Here is a 24776-nt window from a genome sequence, read left to right as displayed (position 1 = left end):
TTACCCCGAGACATAAAAAAGCCAGGCTGGAGTTTGCCAAAACGTACCTGAAAAAGCCTAAAACGTTTTGGAAGAATGTTCTCTGGTCAGATGAGACAAAAGTAGAGTTTTTTGGGCAAAGGCATCAACATAGAGTTTACAGTAGAAAAAAAGAGGCATTCAAAGAAAAGAACACGGTCCCTACAGTCAAACATGGCGGAGGTTCCCTGATGTTTTGGGGTTGCTTTGCTGCCTCTGGCACTGGACTGCTTGACCGTGTGCATGGCATTATGAAGTCTGAAGACTACCAACAAATTTTGCAGCATAATGTAGGGCCCAGTCTGAGAAAGCTGGGTCTCCCTCAGAGGTCATGGGTCTTCCAGCAGGACAATGACCCAAAACACACTTCAAAAGGCACTAGAAAATGGTTTGAGAGAAAGCACTGGAGACTTCTAAGGTGGCCAGCAATGAGTCCAGACCTGAATCCCATAGAACACCTGTGGAGAGATCTAAAAATGGCAGTTTGGAGAAGGCACCTTTCAAATTTCAGGGACCTGGAGCAGTTTGCCAAAGAAGAATGGTCTAAAATTCCAGCAGAGCATTGTAAGAAACTCATTGATGCTTACCAGAAGCGGTTGGTCACAGTTATTTTGGCTAAAGGATGTGCAACCAAGTATTAGGCTGAGGGTGCCAATACTTTTGTCTGGCCCATTTTTGGAGTTTTGTGTGAAATGATCAATGTTTTGCTTTTTGCTTCATTCTCTTTTGTGTTTTTTCATTTAAGACAAATTAAATGAAGATAATAATACCAAAGAATTTGTGTTTGCAATCATTTTCAGGAAGAAACTGAGTATTATCTGACAGAATTGCAGGGGTGTCAATACTTTTGGCCACAACTGTACATATACAGTACTGTGCAAAATTTTTAGGCAGGTGCGGAAAAAATGCTGCAACGTTAGTGTAACGCTGGTGGGTGTGGATACTCTGCACCATGGGCCAGGCTTACCCTGGAGGGGCATGACTAAGTGTCTACCGCGTCTTCACTAGGGCCTCTGATGATGAGGATAGGCAGGGCTGCCAGTAGACACCAGGCACCACTCCAGGGCAGTCCCTGGGACTTCAGCAGTTATCGTGAGTGTCAGAGAAGCGAATACAAGGTACAGGATGGAAAAACTGAGGCAGTAGTCAGACGGTAGGGGCAGGCAGCACGGGTTCACTATTCAATGCTGACGTCTGAAATTCTGATATCAAAAAAGGCGAGTAAACAGGCCGGGTCGATAACGTGAGACAGAATACATAGGTACGCATTAACTAGGTACTAGCAAGTTAAGAATCAACGTACGGGTAAGGAATGGAGGGTGGAGTCATCTGATATATCACCTGTTAGCAGATGATACGCTTGGGAAGTAAATCTCTGGATGACAAAATGGATACAAATTCCTGCAGAGTTCGGCCCCCTTATGACTCACAGCCAGCACAAGACAACTTAGAGCGATAGTCAGGTACTGGGTGGAGCAGAGCGAAACACACGGTGAGGCCGGCGTAACAGTAAGAAAGCTTTAAAAAATAGAAGTGTTAATAGTTTATTTTTATCAAACAACAAACTTCAAAATGAATGATCAAAAAAGGAGGGTTGTTCCAAACATCTTGGAGAACTAACCACAGATCTTCAGTGGATTTTGCTTGCACAAATCCTTCTGTCTCTTCATGCAATCAGACGACAGGATTGATTATATTGAGATCAGGGCTCTGTGGCAGCCATATTATTACTTCTATGACTCCTTGTTCTTCTTTATACTGAAGACAATTTATAATGACATTGGCTGTATTTTGGGGGTCGTCCTGCAGTACGATAGGTTTAAAGCCAATTAGATGCCTCTCTGATGGTATTACGTGATGTGTAAGTATTTGCCTGTATGTATTATCATTAAAGGGAATCTGTCGGTAGGATCAACCCTCCTGATCTGTCTATATGGGCATGTAGGTCATGGAAAGTTTCATAAAATGATATCTTGATATCTGCGATCCAATGTCATATTTAAGAGAAATCCACATTTTTCTTAATAGATAAATGAGCTGTTAACAACTATGGGCCGGGCATAGATCTCCCCAAGAATCTGCCTCCTGACTCTATTTTAAATATTAAGAAAAACGTGGATTTTTCTGGCATAAAACAGTGGATTGCAGCTATCAATATATAATTTTATTCAACTTCCTATGACCTGCGTGCCCATATAGATGGCTTAAAAGGGTTGACACTACTGACAGATTTCCTTTAACCCCTTCACGACCTTTGACGCCACGTAGGCGTCATGAAAAGTCGAGCCAGAACGACCCATGACGCCCATGTGGCGTCATGACTTTAAAGCCCCCCTGCGGGTCGGGTGACCTAGGTCACTGAAAGGTCACCCGACCCGCAGATTCAGGGGACTTTGTTCCTCACCACAGGGGCGTGGCTTCGCCCCCACGTGGCTACGATCGCTCTGATTGGCTGTTAAAAGTGAAACAGCCAATCAGAGCGATAGTAATATTTCATCAATAAAAATTGATGAAATATTACAATCCAGCCATGGCCGATGCTGCAGTAGCATCGGACATGGCTGGAGACCGTGATCCGACCCCCCCCACCGGCTCATGGGGCCGATCGGCCCCCGATACCGACTGACGGCGGCAATGTGCCGCCGCCGTCATCATCGGCTCCCCTCCCCCTCCTCTGTGCTCCCCCCACCTTCCGACCCCCCTGGTACCTCCGATGTCCCCGTCCGCCTCCCGGTGTCCCGCGGTCCCGGACCATGGGCGCCGCCATCTTGAAAATGGCGGACGCATGCGCAGTCCGCCCGCCGGCTGCAATTTCCCTTCATTCTATTATGATCACTGTGATAAACTCTCACAGTGATCAAAATAGAATGAAAAGTAAATAAACCCCCCGTTTATCACCCCCATAGGCAGGATCAACTAATAAAGAAATTATTTTTATTTTTCCATTAGGGTTAGGGTTAGGGTTGGAAAGAGGGTTAGGGTTGGAAAGAGGGTTAGGGTTGGAAAGAGGGTTAGGGTTGGAAATAGGGTTATGGTTGGAAATAGGGTTAGGGTTGGAAATAGGGTTAGGGTTGGAATTAGGGTTGGGGATGGAATTAGGGTTAGGGTTGGAATTAGGGTTAGGGTTAGAACTAGGGTTAGGGTTGGAATTAGGGTTAGGGTTGGAATTAGGGTTACGGATAGGGTTAGGGGTGTGTTGGGGTTAGGGTTATGGTTAGGGTTACGGATAGGGTTAGGGGTGTGTTGGGGTTAGGGTTATGGTTAGGGTTGGATTAGGGTTAGGGCTGTGGTTAGGGGTGTGTTGGGGTTAGGGTTGAAGTTAGAATTATGGGGTTTCCACTGTTTAGGCACATCAGGGGGTCTCTAAACGCGACATGGTGCAACCATTGATACCAGCCAATTTTGCGTTCAAAAAGTCAAACGGTGCTCCCTCCTTTCCAAGCCCCGACATGTGCCCAAACAGTGGTTTACCCCAACATATGGGGTATCGGTGTACTCATAACACATTTCACAACAACTTTGGTAGTCTAATTTCTCCTGTTACCCTTGGGAAAATAAAAAATTGGGGGCTAAAAAATTATTTTTTTGGAAAAGAAATGATTTTTTTTATTTTCACGTCTCTGCGTTATAAACGTCTGTGAAGCACTTGGGGGTTCCAAGTGCTCACCAGACATCTAGATAAGTTCCTTGGAAGGTCTAGTTTCCAAAATGGGGTCACTTGTGGGGGTTTCTACTGTTTAGGCACATCAGGGGCTCTGCAAACGTAACGACGACCGCAGACCTTTCCATCAAAGTCTGCATTTCAAAATGTGACTACTTCCATTCTCAGCCCTTACGTGCGCCCAAACAATGGTTCCTCCCCACATATGGGTTATCAGCGTACTCAGGACAAACTGGACAACAACTTTTGGGGTCCAATTTCTCCTGTTACCCTTGGGAAAATAAAAATTTGCGAGCTAAAAAAATCATTTTTTGAGGAAAAAGAATGATTTTTTATTTTCACAGCTTTGCGTTATAAACTTCTGTGAAGCACTTGGGGGTTCAAAGTGCTCACCACACATGTAGATAAGTTCCTTGGGGGGTCTAGTTTCCAAAATGGGGTCACTTGTGGGGGGTTTCCACAGTTTAGGCACACCAGGGGCTCTGCAAATGTAATATGACGCCCGCAGACCATTCCATCAAAGTCAGCATTTCATAATGCCACTACTTCCCTTCCGAGCCACGACGTGTGCCCAAACAGTGGTCCCCACCCACATATGGGGTATCAGCGTACTCAGGACAAACTGGACAACAACTTTTGGGGTCCAATTTATCCTGTTACCCTTGTGGAAAAAAATTGCTGGCTAAAAATCATTTTTCTTAGCAAAAAAAAAATGATTTTTTGTTTTCACGGCTCTGTGTTATAAACTTCTGTGAAGCACTTGGGGGTTCAAAGTGCTCACCACACATCTAGATAAGATCCTTGGGGAGTCTAGTTTCCAAAATGGGGTCATTTGTGGGGAGTTTCCACAGTTTAGGTACATCAGGGGCTCTGCAAATGTAACATGATGCCTGCAGACCATTCCATCAAAGTCTGCATTCCAAAACGTCACTACTTCCCTTCCGAGCCCGACGTGTGCCCAAACAGTGGCCGCCACCCACATATGGGGTACCAGCATACTCGGGACAAACTGGACAACAACTTTTGGGGTCCAGTTTCTCCTGGTACCCTTGTGAAAATAAAAAATTGTGCACTAAAAAATAATTTTTTGAGTTACAAAAAATATTTTTTATTTTCACGGCACTGCGTTATAAACTTTTGTGAAGCACTTGGGGGTTCTAAGTGCTCACTATGCATCTAGAAAAGTTCCTTAGGGGGTCTAGTTTCCAAAATGGGGTCACTTGTGGGGGGTTTCCACAGTTTAGGCACACCAGGGGCTCTGCAAATGTAATATGACGCCCGAAGACCATTCCATCAAAGTCAGCATTTCATAATGCCACTACTTCCCTTCCGAGCCACGACGTGCGCCCAAACAGTGGTCCCTACCCACATATGGGGTATCAGCGTACTCAGGACAAACTGGACAACAACTTTTGGTGTCCAATTTATCCTGTTACCCTTGTGGAAAAAAAATTGCTGGCTAAAAATCATTTTTTTTAGCAAAAAAATGATTTTTTGTTTTCACGGCTCTGCGTTATAAACTTCTGTGAAGCACTTGGGGGTTCAAAGTGCTCACCACACATCTAGATAAGTTCCTTGGGGGGTCTAGTTTCCAAAATGGGGTCATTTGTGGGGAGTTTCCACAGTTTAGGTACATCAGGGGCTCTGCAAATGTAACATGATGCCTGCAGACCATTCCATCAAAGTCTGCATTCCAAAACGTCACTACTTCCCTTCCGAGCCCGACGTGTGCCCAAACAGTGGCCCCCACCCACATATGGGGTACCAGCGTACTCAGGACAAACTGGACAACAACTTTTGGGGTCCAGTTTCTCCTGGTACCCTTGTGAAAATAAAAAATTGTGCACTAAAATATAATTTTATGAGTTAAAAAAATATTTTTTATTTTCACGGCACTGCGTTATAAACTTTTGTGAAGCACTTGGGGGTTCTAAGTGCTCACTATGCATCTAGAAAAGTTCCTTAGGGGGTCTAGTTTCCAAAATAGGGTTATTTGTGGGGGAGCTCCAATGTTTAGGCACACAGGGGCTCTCCAAACACGACATGGTGTCCGCTAACGATTAGAGGTAATTTTAATTTCAAAAAGTCAAATGGCGCTCCTTCCCTTCTGAGCCCTGCCATGTGCCCAAACAGTGGTTTCCCCCCACATATGGGGTATCGGTGTACTCATAACACATTGCACAACAATTTTTGTGGTCCAATTTCTCCGGTTACCCTTGCGAAAATAAAAAATAGCGTGCTAAAAAATCATTTTTGAGGAAAAAAAATGATTTTTTATTTTCACTGCTCTGCGTTATAAACTTCTGTGAAGCACCTGGAAGTTCAAAGTGCTCACTACACATCTAGGTAAGATCCATAAGGGGTCTAGTTTCCAAAATGGGGTCACTTGTGGGGGTTTTCACTGTTTAGGCACACAGGGGCTCTCCAAACGCGACATGGTGTCCGATAACGATTGGAGCTAATTTTCCATTCAAAAAGTCAAATAGCGCTTCTTCACTTACGGACCCTGTCGTGCGCTCAAACAGTGGTTTATGATGACATATGAGGTATCGATGTATTCAGGAGAAATTGCCCAACAAATTTTAGGATCCTTTTTATCCTGTTGCCCATGTGAAAATAAAAAACTGAGGCTAAAAGAAAATTTTTGGGAAAAAAAAGTACTTTTTTTTTTACCGATCAATTTGTGAAGCACCTGGGGGTTCAAAGTGATCACTATGCATGTAGATAAGTTCCTTGGGGTATTCTAGTTTCCAAAATGGGGTCACTTGTGGGGGAGCTCCAATGTTTAGGCACACAGGGGCTCTCCAAATGCGACATGGTGTCCGCTAATTATTCCAGCATGTTTTCCATTCAAAAGTCAAATGGCGCTCCTTCCCTTCTGAGCCCTGCCGTGTGCCCAAACAGTGGTTTATGACCACATATGAGGTATCGGTGTACTCAGGAGAAATTGCCCAACAAATTTTAGGATCCATTTTATCCTGTTGCCCATGTGAAAATGAAAAAATTGATGCCAAAAGAAAATTTTTGTTGTAAAAATTAAAATGTCCATTTTTTCTTTCCATGTTGCTTTAGTTCCTGCGAAACACCTGAAGGGTTAATAATCTTCTTCAATGTAGTTTTGAGTAGCTTGAGGGGTGCAGTTTTTAGAATGGTGTCACTTTTGGGTATTTTGAGTACGCTGATACCCCATATGTGGGGAGGAACCATTGTTTGGGCGCACGTAAGGGCTGAGAATGGAAGTAGTCACATTTTGAAATGCAGACTTTGATGGAAAGGTCTGCGGTCGTCGTTATGTTTGCAGAGCCCCTGATGTGCCTAAACAGTAGAAACCCCCACAAGTGACCCCATTTTGGAAACTAGACCTTCCAAGGAACTTATCTAGATGTCTGGTGAGCACTTGGAACCCCCAAGTGCTTCACAGACGTTTATAACGCAGAGACGTGAAAATAAAAAAAATCATTTCTTTTCCAAAAAAATAATTTTTTAGCCCCCAATTTTTTATTTTCCCAAGGGTAAGAGGAGAAATTAGACTACCAAAGTTGTTGTGCAATGTGTTATGAGTACACCGATACCCCATATGTTGGGGTAAACCACTGTTTGGGCACATGTCGGGGCTTGGAAAGGAGGGAGCACCGTTTGACTTTTTGAACGCAAAATTGGCTGGTATCAATGGTTGCACCATGTTGCGTTTAGAGACCCCCTGATGTGCCTAAACAGTGGAAACCCCATAATTCTAACTCCAACCCTAACCCCAACACACCCCTAACCACAGCCCTAACCCTAATCCAACCCTAACCATAACCCTAACCCCAACACACCCCTAACCCTATCCGTAACCCTAACCATAACCCTAACCCCAACACACCCCTAACCCTATCCGTAACCCTAATTCCAACCCTAACCCTAATTCCAACCCTAACCCTAGTTCTAACCCTAACCCTAATTCCAACCCTAACCCTAATTCCATCCCCAACCCTAATTCCAACCCTAACCCTAATTCCAACCCTAACCCTAATTCCAACCCTGACCCTATTTCCAACCCTAACCCTCTTTCCAACCCTAACCCTCTTTCCAACCCTAACCCTCTTTCCAACCCTAACCCTAACCCTAATGGAAAAATAAAAATAATTTCTTTATTAGTTGATCCTGCCTATGGCGGTGATAAACGGGGGGTTTATTTACTTTTCATTCTATTTTGATCACTGTGAGAGTTTATCACAGTGATCATAATAGAATGAAGGGAAATTGCAGCCGGCGGGCGGACTGCGCATGCGTCCTCCATTTTCAAGATGGCGGCGCCCATGGTCCGGGACCGCGGGACACCGGGAGGCGGATTATTTGTGAAAAAATCAGAAATTTGGTAAAAATTTAAAAAATTTCGCAATTTTCACATTTTGAATTTTTATTCTGTTAAACCAGAGAGTTATGTGACACAAAGTGGTTACTAAATAACATTTCCCATATGTCTACTTTACATCAGCACAATTTTGGAAACAATTTTTTTTTTGTTAGGAAGTTATAAGGGTTAAAAGTTGACCAGCGATTTCTCATTTTTACAACAAAATTTACAAAACCATTTTTTTTTAGGGACCACCTCACATTTGAAGTCACTTTGAGGGGTCTATATGGCAGAAAATACCCAAAAGTGACAAATTTCTGATTTTTTCACAAATAAACGCAAAAATTATCAACCTAAATTTACCACTAACATGAAGCCCAATATGTCACGAAAAAACAATCTCAGAATCGCTAGGATCCGTTGAAGTGTTCCTGAGTTATTACCTCATAAAGGGACACTGGTCAGAATTGCAAAAAATGGCCAGGTCATTAAGGTCAAAATAGGCTGGGTCATGAAGGGGTTAACCCCTTAACAAACACAGGTATTTTTGGTTTTGCATTTTCATTTTTTGCTCCCCTTCTTCCCAGAGCCATGATTTTTTTATTTTTTGGTCAAAATGGCCATGTAAGGGCTTGTTTTTTGTGGAACGAGTTGTACTTTTGAACGACACCATTGGTTTACCATGTCGTGTACTCGAAAATGGGAAAAAAATTCCAAGTGCAGTGAAATTGCAAAAAAAGTGCAATCCGACACTTGTTTTTTGGGTTTTTTTTTCACCATGTTCACTAAATGCTAAAGCTGATCTGCCATTATGATTCTACAGGTCATTACAAGTTCATAGACATCAAACATGTCTAGGTTCTTTTTTTTTATCTAAGTGGTGAAAAAAAATTCCAAAGTTTGTTAAAAAAAATGCGCTATTTTCACCATTTTTCATGATCTCAGGTTGGGTGAGGGCTTATTTTTTGTGTGCCAAGCAGATGTTTTTAATGATACCATTTAGGGGCAGAAACGTTCTTTTGATCATGGAATCATAGAATCATAGAATCGTAGAGTTGGAAGGGACCTCCTGGGCCATCTACTCCAACCCCCTGCTCAAAGCAGGATTCGCTAAATCTTCCCAGACAGATGTCTGTCCAGCCTCTGTTTGAAGACTTCTATTGAAGGAGAACTCACCACCTCTTGTGGCAGCCTGTTCCACTCATTGATTACTCTAACTGTCAAAAAGTTTTTTCTAATATCTAATCTGTGTCTCCTCCAATTCAGTTTCATTCCATTGCTTCTAGTCTTTCCTTGTGCAAATGAGAATAAAGATGATCCTTCTACAATGTGACAGCCCTTGAGATATTTGTAGACAGCTACAGTATTAAGTCTCCTCTCAGTCTTCTCTTCTGCAAGCTAAACATTCCCAAATCCTGCAACCTTTCCTCATAAGACAGGGTTTGCAGACCAGTCACCATTCTGGTCGCTCTTTTCTGAACTTGCTCCAGTTTGTTGATGTCTTTTTTAAAATGTGGCACCCAAAACTGGACAAAGTATTCTAGATGAGGTCTGACCAAAGAGGAGTAGAGGGCAATAATGACTTCACGTGATCTAGACTGTATGCTTCTGCTAATACATCCTAGAATTGCATTTGCCTTTTTTGCTGCTGCATCACACTGTTGACTCATATTCAGTCTGTGATATATTAGTATGCCCAAGTCTTTTTCACATGAGCTGTTGCTTAGCCTTATTCCTCCCATTCTGTATATGCTTTTTTCATTTTTATTGCCCAGCTGTAGTACTTTGCATTTTTCCCTGTTAAAAACCATTCTGTTAGTTGCTGCCCACTGCTCCAATTTATTTATATATTTTTGAATCCTCTCTCTCTCTTCTCTAGTAATAGCTATCCCTCCTAGCTTTGTGTCATTAGCAAATTTAATCAGTTTACCCTCAATGCCTTCATCTAAATCGTTGATAAAGATGTTGAACAATACAGGGCCAAGGACAGAGCCCTGTGGTACCCCACTTGAGACATTCTTCCAACTGGATGTGCAGCCGTTTACGACCACTCTTTGGGTCCGATTACTAAGCCAGTTATGAATCCACCTAACAGTTGTCTTGTCCATTCCATACTTAGTCATTTTTTCAATAAGGATTGTGTGAGATACTTTGTCAAATGCTTTGCTGAAGTCAAGATATACTATATCTACAGCATTTCCCTGATCCACCCAATCAGTGATTCTGTCATAGAAGGACATTAAGTTAGTCTGACATGACTTATTAGTTACAAACCCATGCTGACTCTGTTTAATCACTTCATTCTTATCCAGGTACTTACATACATGTTGTTTAATAATTTGTTCAAAGATCTTTCCTGGTATAGAAGTCAGACTCACTGGCCTATAGTTGCCTGGGTCCACCTTCTTCCCCTTTTTGAAGCTAGGAACAACATTTGCTCTTCTCCAATATTCTGGGACTTCTCCTGTTATCCAAGAATTTTCAAAGATTATGGAGAGGGGTTCAAAAATTTCTTCTGCTATCTCCTTCAGTACTCTGGGGTGTAATTCATCTGGACATGGAGACTTGAATTCATTTAGTTTAGCTAAGTGTTTCCTCACTATCTTTCTGTCTATAGATATCCTGGATTCTTCTATTCCCTTAATAGGACAGTAAAGAACAGTTGATGTTACATTTCCTTTCTGAGAGAAAACAGATGCAAAATAGGAATTTAAAAGTTCGGCCTTCTCAACATCCTGTCTTAACATTTCATCATTTTCATCCTGTAAAAATCCTGTAGCATCTTTGACTTTTCTTTTACTTTTGACATATCCCCAAAATCCTTTATTATTGCTTTTGACGTCTCTTGCAAGCCTCAATTCATTGTCGGCTTTAGATAATCTGATTTGTGCCCTGCAGGTTCTGCAGACAGCATTATATTCTTCTTTAGATATGCCTCCCTCTTTCCAGTATATAAACATTTCTTTCTTCCTTTTTAGCATGTGCTTAAGTTCTGTGTTCATCCATCCTGGTTTCCTTAAATGGTTCCTATTCTTCCCTCTTTTCGGAATTGTTAACAATTGTGCTTTGAGAATTTCATTTTTCAAGATTTCCCATCCTTCCTGGACATTTTTGTCCTTAAGGATATCCAGCCATTGTATCCCTCCAATTCTCTTTCTGAGTCCCTTAAAATCTGCCTTTCTGAAATCTAACCTTGATGTCTGAGTCTTCACAGGTCTTCCTCCTCTAGTTATCCAAAATTCTAAAATAGCATGGTCGCTACCTCCTAGGGTCCCAGCCACTTTTACCTCCTCAACCATTTCCTCCCTGTTTATGAGGATTAGATCCAAGGTTGCAGATCCTCTTGTTTTTTCCCCTACCTTTTGGAAGATAAAGTTGTCAGCAAGAGAGGATAAGAATTTCCTTGACCTGATAGTTTTGCCTGAAATAATCCTTTTTTTATTGATAGAGTGGGCGATTCTGAACGCAGCTATACCAAACATGTGTATAGGTTTTTTTTTTATTGTTTTATTTTGAATGAGGCGAAAGGGAGGTGATTTGAACTTTTATTTTTTCAATTTTTTTAAATTTTTAAAAACTTTCTGTTTTAACTTTTGGCTTGTTTCAATAGTCTCCATGGGAGGATAGAAGCTGCCATAATCCGATCGGCTCTGCTACATACAGGCGATGATCAGATCACCTGTATGTAGCAGATTTGCTTGCTTGCAATGAGTAACCGGGTGGCGCTCATAGAAATCAGGCAGTGACAACCATAGAGGTCTCCAGGAGACCTCTGGTTGTGGTGCCAACCTATCGTTGACCCGCGATCACGTGACGAGGTCGCCGATAGGTGGATTTCTGGCCTGATGGCCGGAAGCGTGTGTCAAATACCACTGTGACAGTTTGGCAGAGGCATTTAACTAGTTAATAGCCATGGGTGGATCGCGATTCGATCCGCAGCTGTTCCGGGCGCATGTCAGTTGTTCAAAACAGCTGACATGTGTAGGGAAAGATGTGGGCTCACTGCCGAAGCCCACATCAAAGGGAAGGAGTCCGACATCAGCGTAAATGTACGCCCGATGTCGGAAAAGGGGTTAAGGACACCAAAGAAAGATCAACCGCGTCATTGAGGACTGTAGACGAAGTGGTCAGCTAACAAAACTTAGTGCAGCAGATGGAGGATAGATATTGCTTACTTCCATTTGAAAACAAAATATGTACAGCAGTGTCATCAGCTCAGAACTGCCAGCAACCAGTGAGACCCAGATGCACCCATCTACTGTTCAGAAATCTAGATCTTTCCCAGTGTTTTTCCTTTTCTTAAGTTCCACACCAGGGCACACCTCGGAAGCACAGCAGCTGACCTCCAAATGACAGGTGGCTGGAATGGCCCGGAAAGAGAGTACAGTTGGTAGCGACAGGTACAACTGGTACGTAGAAGGGCACATACAGGTGCAGGTACAGCTGGTATACAGGTAAGCACAGGCAGTTGCAGACTGATTCAGCTGATATACAGATAGGCACTAGAAGGTGCAGGCTGGTACGGCTGGTATACAGATAGGTACAGGCAGTTGCAGACTGATACGGGTTTTATACAGATAGGCACAGGCAGGTGCAGGCTGATACAGCTGGTATACAGAAGAGCAAAGTATGATATGGCTGGTATGGCTAGTATACAGATAGGCACAGGAAAGTGCAGGCTGGTACGTCTGGTATACAGATAAGTGACCGCAATACTGACAAAAAGCAAGTATAGACTGACATGTACGGAATAGGTAACTTACTGGCAGGTACTGAAGACTTGACAAGTGACTAACTAACCACATTGCTCAGGCACTTCCATGCAGGAGGAGGTGCCTTAAATAGTAAGTGTCCCCCAGCTATTGGCTGGGGACACTTTAACACGATATGTGCACGCTCCCTCCTTTAAGAAGGAGGGAGTGTGCACTAAGCTCAGATCTGCGTGCCCTGTTCGTACCCCGTGCAGCCGCCAACAAGGAAGGATTAGAAAGTGCGGGACGGAGACCGCGGCACTGAGGAGTCGACATCCCTACCAGGGAAGAGAAGCAGCATGCAGGGGATGCCGGCGCTATTAACACTTCAGTTTTTTAAAGTATTCTTATTTTGCAGGATTTTTTACTTAACTGCCTGAAATTTTTGCACAGTACTGTAGGTCACAAGGATGAAGCGGGCACATGTACTGTGTCCGTGAAATCTGCATCAGGAACTGGCTGTAATAATCAGCTGAGCTCCCACTGATTCTGCTGGGACCAGAGTGACCTTCAGCTGCAGCAGTTTCATCCTATAAATGCCATGGTCAATACGGCAATAGCAGGATGCATGGTCTATGAGATTGCCTCTCAGTATAACATAGGTAGTGTAGCGTATTAGGTAAGTGTAATGTCATTGCCGGTGTCCCATAGTGTCCCCTTCCCCCTTCATGCAAGGCCACCAGCATACTCACTGCCCCGGTCTGTAGGTATATTACTAGTGAGTTGTGGGGCCCCCTGGTCCCAGTGCGGTCAGTGTCCTAAACCTGTACCCCTTATCCCGGTGTGGCCATTCCTGTATCTGAAGTCCCCAGGTTCTGGTGTGGCCAGTCCCGGATCCAAAGTGTCCTGGTCTCGGTGTGGCCAGTCCTGAATCCGATGTCACTTGGTCCCAGAGTGACCAGTCCTGCTCCCGGAGTCCCTTGGTCCAGGAGCGGCAAGTGCCTGCACCTCTTCCCATGGTCCGCGAGCAGCCAGTGTCTCAACATTGTCCTCAGGTCCATGTGTGGCCAAATCCTGACCCAGAATCCATGTCTGAACCAAGCCCGAACATGTCAGTAACTATTTTGTAGAGGTTCGAGAACTTACTAGTCTGAACGGATACCTAGCCCTAATCACTGTCAGCGTACCTGACTCCTGGGATAAGGAGGTGTGGTATGCCCAGGAGAGGTACCTGGTGGCTATCTGCAGCCCAGTCTGTCTCCACTGTCAAGAGCTCCAGTGAACATCAGGTAGCCGCTTAGCTATGCCCCTTCCTGGGCAGGCCCAGCCCTGTGGCACAGTGGGTCCACAAATCTACTTACGCCACCTGTGAGCTTAACAGTAAGCAACTCACTAAAAAATAACACCAAATTCACAACACATCACTTTAACCCCTTTCTGACATCAGATATACTATTCCGTCCATGGGACCCGGGCCCATATGCCCATGGACGGGATAGTACGTCTAGCGCGATCAGCGGCGCCCACGTGGTGAGCGACACATCGCGGCCGGGTGTCAGCTGATTATCACAGCTGACACCCAGCACTATGTGTCAGGGGCGGTCACGGACCGCCCCCGACACGTTAACCCCTTGCACACCGCGATCAAACACGATCGCGGTGTACCGGGGGTTAAAGGGAAGCATCGGCAGGGAGGGGGCTCCCTCCGTGCTTCCCTGAGCCCCCCACGGCAGCGCAATGTGCAGCGCTGCTGCAGGGGTCTCCTTTCCTGCAGGCCCCCGAATCCAAGATGGCGACGGGGGCCTTCAGGGGCCTGTAGGGAGCTGGCTTCCTCAGTGCCTGCAAAGCGCAGGCAAGGAGGAAACCTGCACACTGCCTGTGACAGATCGCTGATCTGTCACAGTGATCTGTGATGTGACAGATCAGCGATCTGTCACAGGACAATGATGTCCCCCCTGGGACAATCTAATAAAGTTAAAAAAAAGGGTAAAAATAATTTTAAAAAAATCGCTAAATAAATTAAAAAAAAATATTCCCTAATAAATTCATTTTTTGGAAATAAAAAAAAAACGCAATAAAAGTACACATATTTGGTATCGCTGCATCCGTAACAACCTGCCCTATAAAACTGTCCCATTAGTTAACCCCTTTAGCGAACCCCTTAAAAAATAAAAATGAAAAACGAAGCAAAAAATAATTTATTATCATACCGCAGAACAAAAAGTGCAATAACGCGCGATCAAAAAGACGCATATAAATATCCATGGTACCGCTGAAAACGTCATCTTGTCCCGCAAAAAACAAGCTGCCATACAGCATCATCAGAGAAAAAATAAAAAGTTATAGCTCGCAGAATAAAGCGATGCAAAAATAATTATTTTTTATATAAAATTGTTTTTATTGCATAAAAGCGCCAAAACATAAAAAAATGACATAAAAGAGGTATCGCTGTAACCGTACTGACCCGAAGAATAAAACCGCTTTATCAATTTTACTGCACGCGGAATGGTGTAAACGCACCCCCCAAAAGAAATTCATGAAACGCTGGTTTTTGTTCATTCTGCGTCCCAAAAATCGGAATAAAAAGCGATCAGAAAAGTCACGTGCCCGAACATGATATCAATAAAAACGTCAACTCTCCCCGCAAAAAATAAGATCTCACATGACTCAGTGGGTCAAAATACAGAAAAATTATAGCTCTCAATATGTGGTGATGCAAAAACTATTTTTACAATAAAAAGCGTCTTTTAGCATGTGACAGCTGCCAAAAATAAAACCCGCCATAAATAGTAAATCAAACCCCCTGTTATTACCCCCTTAGTTAGGGAAAAATAATGAAATTAAAAAAATGTATTTATTTCCATTTTCCCATTAGGGTTAGGGCTAGGGTTAGGGCTAGGGTTGAGATTAGGGTTAGGGGTGTGTTGGGGTTAGGGTTGGAGTTATAATTGGGGGGTTTCCACTGTTTGGGCACATCAGGTGCTCTCCAAGCGCAACATGGCATCTGATCTCAATTACAGCCAATTCTGCGTTCTGCTCTGCCATGCGCCCAAACAGTGTCTTACCCCCACATATCGGGTATCAGCCTACTCAGGACAAATTGCAAAACAACTTTTGGGGTCCAATTTCTCCTGTTGCCCTTAGGAAAATAAAAAATTGGGGGCAAAAATATCATTTTTGTGGGAAAAAAATATGATTTTTTTATTTTCATGCCCGGGCGTTATAATCTTCTGTGAAGCCCTTGGGGGTTCAAAGTTCTCACCACATATCTAGATAAGGTCCTTGGGGGGTCTAGTTTCCAAAATGGTGTCACTTGTGGGGGTTTCCACTGTTTAGGTACATCAGGGGCTCTCCAAACGTGACATGGCGTCCGATCAGAATTCCAGCCAATTTTGCATTGAAAAAGTCAAACGGCACTCCTTCCCTTCTGAGCTCTGCCATGCGCCGAAACAGTGGTTCCCCCCACATGTCAGGTATCAGTGTACTCAGGAGAAATTGCACAATATCTTTTCCAGTCCAATTTCTCCTTTTACCCTTGGTAAAATAAAAAAAATTGAACCTGAATTATTTATTTTGTGTAAAAAAGTTAAATGTTCATTTTTTTTAATTATTCAAAAAATTCCTGTGAAGCACCTGAAGAGTTAATGTGGTTTTGAGCACCTTAAGGGGTGCAGTTTTTAGAATGGTGTCACTTTTGGGTATTTTCTATCATATAGACCCCTCAAAGTGGCTTTAAATGTGATGTGATGTGGTCCATAAAAATAAAATGGTGTTGTAAAAATGAGAAATCGCTGGTCAACTTTTAACCCTTATAACTTACTAACAAAAAGAAATTTTGGTTCCAAAATTGTGCTGATGTAAAGTAAACATGTGGGAAATGTTAGTTATCAAGTTTTTTGTGTGCCGTATCTCTGTGATTTAAGGGCATAAAAATTCAAAGTTGGAAAATTGCAAAATTTTCAAAATTTTCGCCAAATTTCTGTTTTTTTCACAAATAAACGTAAGTTATATGAGTGAAATTTTACCACTAACATGAAGTACAATATGAGAAAATGATGGGAGTAACACAAGTGTAAAATGTTGATGAACATCCACTCACACATCTATCATGATGATTAGTGATCTAAATGCACAGGGAAAAGGCTTCTATAAGCTTTCAGCAGAATTGTCAGCACTGTGAGAAAATTACCGTAAGTGTTTTACTTGGGGCATACAGCAACTATTATCTACATCATCACAAAGTGGAGGATTACAGTAGAACAGTGCCATCTGCTATATTGCTAATATAAGCAATCACAGGATAGCATGGTCAAGTCTTCGTGAAACTAAGGGTGTGTGCACACGCTGCGGATTCTGCTGCAGATCCGCAGCGGATTTGGCCCTGCGGATCCGCAGCAGAATTAGCTGCGGTGTACAGTAACATTATTCCCTATGGGAATTAAAAACCGCTGTGCAGACGCTGCGGAATTTTCCGCGCAGATTTTACTGCGGTTTCAAATCCGCAGAAACAATTGCATCATGTCAATTCTTTCTGCTGATTCCGCAGCAGTTTACCTTCTCCTCCATTGTGGAGATGATAAACCGCAGGGCAAAACCGCAGGCTAATCCGCAGATAAACCGCAGGTCTTTTGACCTGCGGATTTATCTGCGGATTTTGCAAAATCCACGCAGATGAATCCGCAGCAGATTACGCAGCGTGTGCACACACCCTAAGGCTATGTGCACACGGTGCGGATTCTGCTGCGGATCCGCAGTGTTTCTGGCCCTGCGGGTCCGCAGCAGTTTCTGCTGTGTTGTACAGTACCATTGTTTGCAATGGTAAAACCAAAAACGCTGTGCACATGCTGCGGATTTTTCTGCGCGGATTTGCTGCAGGTTACAATCCGCAGTATGTCAATTCTTTGTGCGTAATCCGCAGCGGTTTCACACCTTAACCATTGTGAGGTGCTAAACCGCAGGTAAACTGCAGGTCTTTTGACCTGAGAATTTTCCTGTGGATTTTTACAAATCCGCTCGGAAAAATCTGCAGGACAAAAATCTACGTGTGCACATAGCCTAACAAACACTGCAAAAATATAAAAGTAAAAAATGTTTCAAAGTGTTAAATAATCAAATGAAAAGGAAAAAAAGATAATTGTTTTACAATCAAAATTCTTAATTAAAGTAAAACCAATAAATGTTGTGCCTGAATTGCTGTTTTGTTCATCCACTCCCTCAATTTTTTTCATAGTGATCAACTTTCTATTAATCTCTGTATAATTAATTTATAATTATGTAATTAGTGATATTATTGCCTGCCTAATGAGTATCCCTTGCTTATACGCTCTAAAATTTGTACCTCTTTTTTTCCTTTAAATATTGTTATTACCTGTTTTTTTTATCTTTTGTCATGCTTTAATAAAATGTCTTATATGGCTATGTCAACTGGAAAAAAAAAAGTTACGACTCTTGGTAAACCAAGAGAATAAAAAAGAAAAAAAATAAATATGGTACTTAATTCTAAAGACCCAAAATATGTCAGTAGTTCTATAGGGGCTGTGCTCCATATAGATTAAGATAGACTTTGTTACCTGAAGGCATATTTGGAATTCGAAATTCTAGATAAGGTACACGATTATATATAGCATCCCGACGACATTTTTCATGGTCTCCGTCAGCATAAATCATGTCAACAATTTCACTTGCCCATGTAGTTCCTAGAAAAAAAAAAGACCTACATCGTAATCTATGTAAATAAATTCTAGATAACTTCCACAAAAAAAATAATGATATTCCTAAATCAGGAATTTGCAAATATTCTATACTAGAAAGTAGAGCAGAAATATAAAAAAATAGAGTGGTACAGGAAAATGTGACCAAAGGGCATGGCACTTACTTCTGCACAGTTTGCATGTATGTTATGTGTATTGGTTAAAAAACAGTGAAAGCAGTGGTTTATTTGAACATGTGCCTTAATAAATAACGTCAGTTATGGTTTGGTCAATTATATTACCAGCTTTTGGATAAGTTGCAATAAGCAAATCATCAGATCGAGCTTCAAATTGTTCAACACGTTCCCAGTTTTCAGCAAGATCTCTACCCATTAGAACTCCATGTATAGGAACCAGTGCAGAGAAGTCCACTGTTTTCATTCTAAGGAAACAAAAATGGATTTTTTGCATTCAGCAGTCAAGACAAATATGCTTTAGGAGAATCATAGAATATTGGAATCATAGAATCGTAGAGTTGGAAGGGACCTCCTGGGCCATCTGGTCCAACCCCCTGCTCAAAGCAGGATTCGCTAAATCATCCCAGCAGATATCTGTCCAGCCTCTGTTTGAAGACTTCTATTGAAGGAGAGCTCACCACCTCTCGTGGCAGCCTGTTCCACTCATTGATCACTCTAACTGTCAAAAAGTTTTTTCTAATATCTAATCTGTGTCTCCTCCCATTCAGTTTCATCCCATTGCTTCTAGTCTTTCCTTGAGCAAATGAGAATAAAGATGATCCTTCTGCAATGTGACAGCCCTTGAGATATTTGTAGACAGTTATTAAGTCTCCTCTCAGTCTTCTCTTTTGCAGGCTAAACATTCCCAAATCCTGCAACCTTTCCTCATAAGACAGGGTTTGCAGACCTGTCACCATTCTGGTCGCTCTTTTCTGAATTTGCTCCAGTTTGTTGATGTCTTTTTTAAAATGTGGTGCCCAAAACTGGACACAATATTCCAGATGAGGTCTGACCAAAGAGTAGTAGAGGGCAATAATGACTTCACGTGATCTAGACTGTATGCTTCTGCTAATACATCCTAGAATTGCATTTGCCTTTTTTGCTGCTGCATCACACTGTTGACTCATATTCAGTCTGTGATCTATTAGTATACCCAAGTCTTTTTCACATGAGCTGTTGCTTAGCCCTGATCCTCCCATTCTGTATACGCTTTTTCATTTTAATTGCCCAGAGGTAGTACTTTGCATTTTTCCCTGTTAAAAACCATTCTGTTAGTTGCTGCCCACTGCTCAAGTTTATTTATATCTTTTTGAATCCTCTCTCTCTCTTCTCTACTATTAGCTATCCCTCCTAGCTTTGTGTCATTAGCAAATTTAATCAGTTTACCCTCAATTCCTTCATCTAAATTGTTGATAAAGATGTTGAACAATACAGGACCCAGGAGACAGCCCTGTGGTACCCCACTTGAGACATTCTTCCAACTGGATGTGCAGCCATTTACGACCACTCTTTGAGTCCGATCACTAAGCCAGTTATGAATCCACCTAACAGTTGCCTTGTCCATTCCATACTTAGTCATTTTTTCAATAAGGATTGTATGAGAGACTTTGTCAAATGCTTTGCTGAAGTCAAAATATTCTATATCTACAGCATTTCCCTGATCCACCAAATCAGTGATTCTGTCATAGAAGGAAATTAAGTTAGTCTGACATGACTTATTAGTTACAAACCCATGCTGACTCTGTTTAATCACTTCATTCTTATCCAGGTACTTACATACATGTTGTTTAATAATTTGTTCAAAGATCTTTCCTGGTATAGAAGTCAGACTCACCGGCCTATAGTTGCCTGGGTCCACCTTCTTCCCCTTTTTGAAGATAGGAACAACAGAGCCAGGTAAGAGTCGGTTAAAAGTCTCCATCAACCCCATCTTTACCACCCACTGGCTAGATACACCATATCTTATTACTTCAAGCCATATTAGTAAAAGCAAAAAAAAAAACCTTTAGTAGACATAGCAAAATATTGTCAGCGGCACAAATCAATTCAACAATCGGATCAGTTCACGCTTAATTTACAAAGCAACCAGGAAAATCTGCATATCATCAAGGTTCTTTTATGCAGACTTGAAAATTTACTGTAAGGGTACCGTTACACTAAGCGACGCACCAGCGATCCGGACAACGATACGACCTGGTAAGGATCGCTGGTGTGCCGCTAAATGGTCGCTAGTAAGCTGCCAAACAGACAGATCTACTCACCGATGCAGCAGTGATCCAGCGATCCATATAACGACCTTGGCGGTCATTGGTATCTTGTCACACAGCAGCTATTCTGACGACTCATGCCTGCGTCCTTGAGTTCTGCGTCGCAAATGAGGTCGCTCGTTGGCGTCAAACACTGCGATGCATGCTGGCCAGCGGGACACCAACAATGAAAAATTTGCCCAGGCCATTCGAGCACAATCAGCGAGATCACAGCGGGGGCCCGGTTGCTGCTGCGTGTCACATGTAGCGAGATCGCTAGCGAGATCGCTGTTGTGTCACAAAATCGGTGACGCTTCAGCAATCTCGCTAGCGATCTTACTATGTGAGACGTGGCCTTAAGGCACCACTGAAGACTTTTTCAAGATGCTTTTTTTGCACCCTCCTTCCTCCAAACCATTTAATTGCAAATACCCATTGTAGGAATAGGTAAAACACACTCTCTTGTTGGGAGAAACTACAGCATCTCATTCTAGTGAAGGAACTGTTCCTTCTCTTTCTGGAATATGGAACACTTACAGGTGCATCTCACAAAATTAGAATATCATCAAAAAGTTCATTTATTTCAGTTCTTCAATGCAAAAAGTGAAACTCGTATATTATATAGAGTCATTACAAACAGAGTGATGTGATCTGTTGTGAATTCCCTTGCTCGGACTTCTGAGCTGGAGCTCCCTCTGGTGGTTACTGGGAGTAGTGGAGCTGGCCAGGTTGATGGAAGTTTGCCACCTGACGACGATAATTGGGAATCTGGGATTACTGGCTGAGAGCATATAAGTGAGCAGGCTTCCCTTAGTGGTTGCTGGTGATTTCCTCCTTATGCATTTGGACTTCTTTTGGCTCCTGCCTGATCTGCATGGTTCAGTTAAGTGATTCTTTTGCTAATCCTTTGCATCTAATCTAGTTGTGCCTTTTTTTTGCTTTCTGCTTTGTTGCGAGGGTTCGGCATACTCCCTGCTGGGGGCAGCGCTGGGCCCCTCTCCATATGTTACAGCTTGTGTCAGTTTGTTCAGTCCCCTGTTATGTTAGTATCTTTTGCCTTGCTTCCAGCTCACACCATAGTGCTGATCTAGCGGGGGTGAGGTCGTGTGGCCTCAGGTTTTTTGTATATCAGATGTGTTGGATTTTTTAGGGTTTTTGCGTGATTGCAGACAGTATCTTTTCTGTCCTGTCCTATCTAGACAGCTTGGGCCCCAACATTTGCTCAGTCTATTTTCTGCCTATGTTTGTGTTTCATCTGGTCTCACCGACAATATATGTTTGGGGGCTGTCTATTCCTTTGGGGATCTGCTCCGGGGCAGTTTAGATTTCACCTTTCTGGCTTTAGGCTTAGTTAGTTCTCCGGCTGTGCTGAGGCATCTAGGGCATCGTAGGAATGCTCCACGGCTACTGCTAGTTGTGTTGATAGAATCATGGGTCTGCAATCCGCTTAGTTACCAACCTCTCTGGTTTCCTGGTGGCTTAGCCTGGTCCTGCCATCCTCCTTGGTGACCCATTCATAACAGTGATCTATGTCACATGTTTATTTCTGTTAATGACGATAATTATGGCTTACAACCAATGAAAACCCAAAAGTTTTTAACTCAGTAAATTAGAATACTTTATAACACCAGCTTGAAAAATGATTTTAAAATCTGAATTGTTGGCCTACTGAAATGTATGTTCAGTAAATGCACTCAATACTTGGTCGGGGCTCCTTTTGCATCAATTACTGCATCAATGTGGCGTGGAAACTTCACACTAGACCTTGGAAATCAAGGTCCCAGAGTCTGGAGGAAGAGTGGAGGGGCAACAATCCAAGCTACTTAAGGTCTAGTGTGAAGTTTCCACAATCAGTGATGGTTTGGGGAGCCATGTCATCTGCTGGTGTAGGTTCACTGTGTTTTATCAAGACCAAAATCAGTGCAGCCATCTACCAGGAAATTTTAGAGCACTTCATGCTTCCCACTGCTAACAAGCTTTTTGGAGATGGAAATGTCATTCTCCATCAGGACTTGGCACCTGTCCACACTGCCAAAAGTACCAATACCTGGTTTACAAACAACAGTATCACTCTGTGTGATTAACCGGCAAACTCGCCTGACCTTAACCCCATAGAGAATCTATGGGGTATTGTCAAGAGGAAGATGAGAGACACAGACCCAACAATGCAGACCAGCTGAAGGCTGCTATCAAAGCAACCTGGTCATCCATAACACCTCAGCAGTGCCACAGGCTCCATAATGACCAAGGAAAAAGAAAAAAGGTCCAGCTTTGCAAATTCAAGTCCAATTTATTGTTAAAAACAAATCCAAAACAGAGCAAAAAATAGTGTGTTCACATGAGTAACAAGTAGTAGATTACGCATTTCGAACAATAGCTTGTTCTTTCTCAAAAGAAAGAACAAGCTATTGTTCGAAACACGTAATCTACTACTTGTTACTCATGTGAACACACTATTTTTTGCTCTGTTTTGGACTTGTTTTTAACAATAAATTGGACTTGAATTTGCAAAGCTGGACCTTTTTTCTTTTTCCTTGGTTACTGCGTGAAGACTGCACGTGGTCTGGGCTATCTACTACACATGCCTTCAGGTGAGCTGGCTTCTTTTTCTCTTTTCCATAATGACCAGTTGGGTGTGGGTGCAGAGTCTCTCTATAGTAGGTCTTCCAACTACATAACACATGCACCAAAAATAAATTGTGGTAGCAGGCCACAGTATGGGTTCGGTGTGTAAACTTGTCAAATTGGGGTAACGTCTCATATGCCTGTAATGCCAATGTGAGGAGTCTTATACACCATACAATGCTACTCTAGGAAATTAAATATGAAAATGAGCGAGGTTTAAAAGGAAGGGGCACGGCCTCCCGCAGACCAACAAATATATTATAATCTATGCTAGCTGATAGCTGACGGAAATTTCTATTTCTGATGCATGAACAGCATGCTGAGCATATTGAATTTGGCTCCGTGACCACTAGCAGGATTTGGATGAAATTGTCAGTCTTGATACATTCACTCCATTGTATGTAACAATAAAGCACAATCTGGCGCAAAAGAAATAGCAAAAATCACTTAAATAGCTTAAAAAAAATTATTGCCGTATAACCGACATGTGACTAAAATTTCTAAAAATCATCTGGTCAAACCTTCTCAAAATACGCACAGTATTTGATATGTTTCATGGGTCAAAAATTTGCAGTCCGAGTACAGACTGCAAAATCTGGATTGGCCCCCCGAATTCAGCCGTCTCATAAATGCCTATGAGGCTGTTGAGTTCAGGTCAGGAGACCCACGGCTGCTGCGGACATTGTGGTGCGTGCTCCGATTGTGAATGTTGAAGATTCAGCTTTCAGATAGTGTACAAGTTTAATAATTGGGAAAGTGGAATTTAGATGTCAATTGGATATTGCGGCTAATGTAATTTTAACTTTAACATCTAGAGTCATTTTTTATGCGAATGTTACTAAAATATCACCCATACATTATGTTTTAAAAACTCGCCATTATAAAGGTTTGCTGCAGGTTGTAAAAAAATGCAGAATGTTCTAATGGTCTACATTATCTTTATGCACTTCAATGAAAGGAAAAATCACATCGAATGACTTTGTTTTGATATTTGGCACCATCGTTGCAGTTTTATGTAGAAGACATTCTGACAAAGTGTTGCTAGTTCATGAAAAGCAAGTTATTTTATCCATTTGCATTTCTGATTTTCCTTAATGTGAGTTTGTACAAATTCTAATAGTTTTTGTACATGTAAATGTTTTTTTTTTAGATTTAATATTTATTTAGTGTGTTGTACCTTTAACCTCATGATAACTGTACAGTGACAGAAGTAATGACACCCTCCCTGTACAAACACTGACCAGCATGGAATGTGTGCAGAGTTTATCTTTGAAGCAAAGCTTGCAGAATGTACTGTAGCTGTGATTATAGTACATGTTGTAATTCAGAATAAATACAAGTAATGTAATGTTTTTGTAAAGACCCATTTTTGGATATGGATTTATTACAAGCATTCACTTTAAAGGGGACCTGTCCAAAAAAATGAATGTTCTCTTGCCAAAATCCCTATGTTCCTCTTATTCTGCCACTGCTCTCTGTTTCTCATTTG

General features: G+C 42.3%; 1 protein-coding gene across 1 annotated transcript in view; it reads right to left on the bottom strand.

The window, feature by feature from the left end:
* LOC141058258 (sulfotransferase 1 family member D1-like) overlaps positions 1-24776 on the bottom strand; it is a 54422-nt gene that overhangs the window by 6269 nt on the left and 23377 nt on the right. Inside the window, exons 2-3 of the mRNA XM_073554440.1 lie at positions 18702-18841; positions 18280-18405 (exon numbers count right to left, since the gene is read on the bottom strand). Coding sequence (XP_073410541.1) covers positions 18280-18405; positions 18702-18841 — 266 coding nt within the window. The remainder of the gene's footprint in view (positions 1-18279; positions 18406-18701; positions 18842-24776) is intronic.

The sequence above is a fragment of the Dendrobates tinctorius genome, unplaced genomic scaffold (assembly GCF_039654945.1).
Source record: "Dendrobates tinctorius isolate UK_male_01 unplaced genomic scaffold, ASM3965494v1 ptg000211l, whole genome shotgun sequence".
NCBI lineage: Eukaryota > Metazoa > Chordata > Amphibia > Anura > Dendrobatidae > Dendrobates > Dendrobates tinctorius.
Note: the sequence above shows the minus strand (reverse complement) of the source record. Positions and strands in the feature narration are given on the sequence as shown.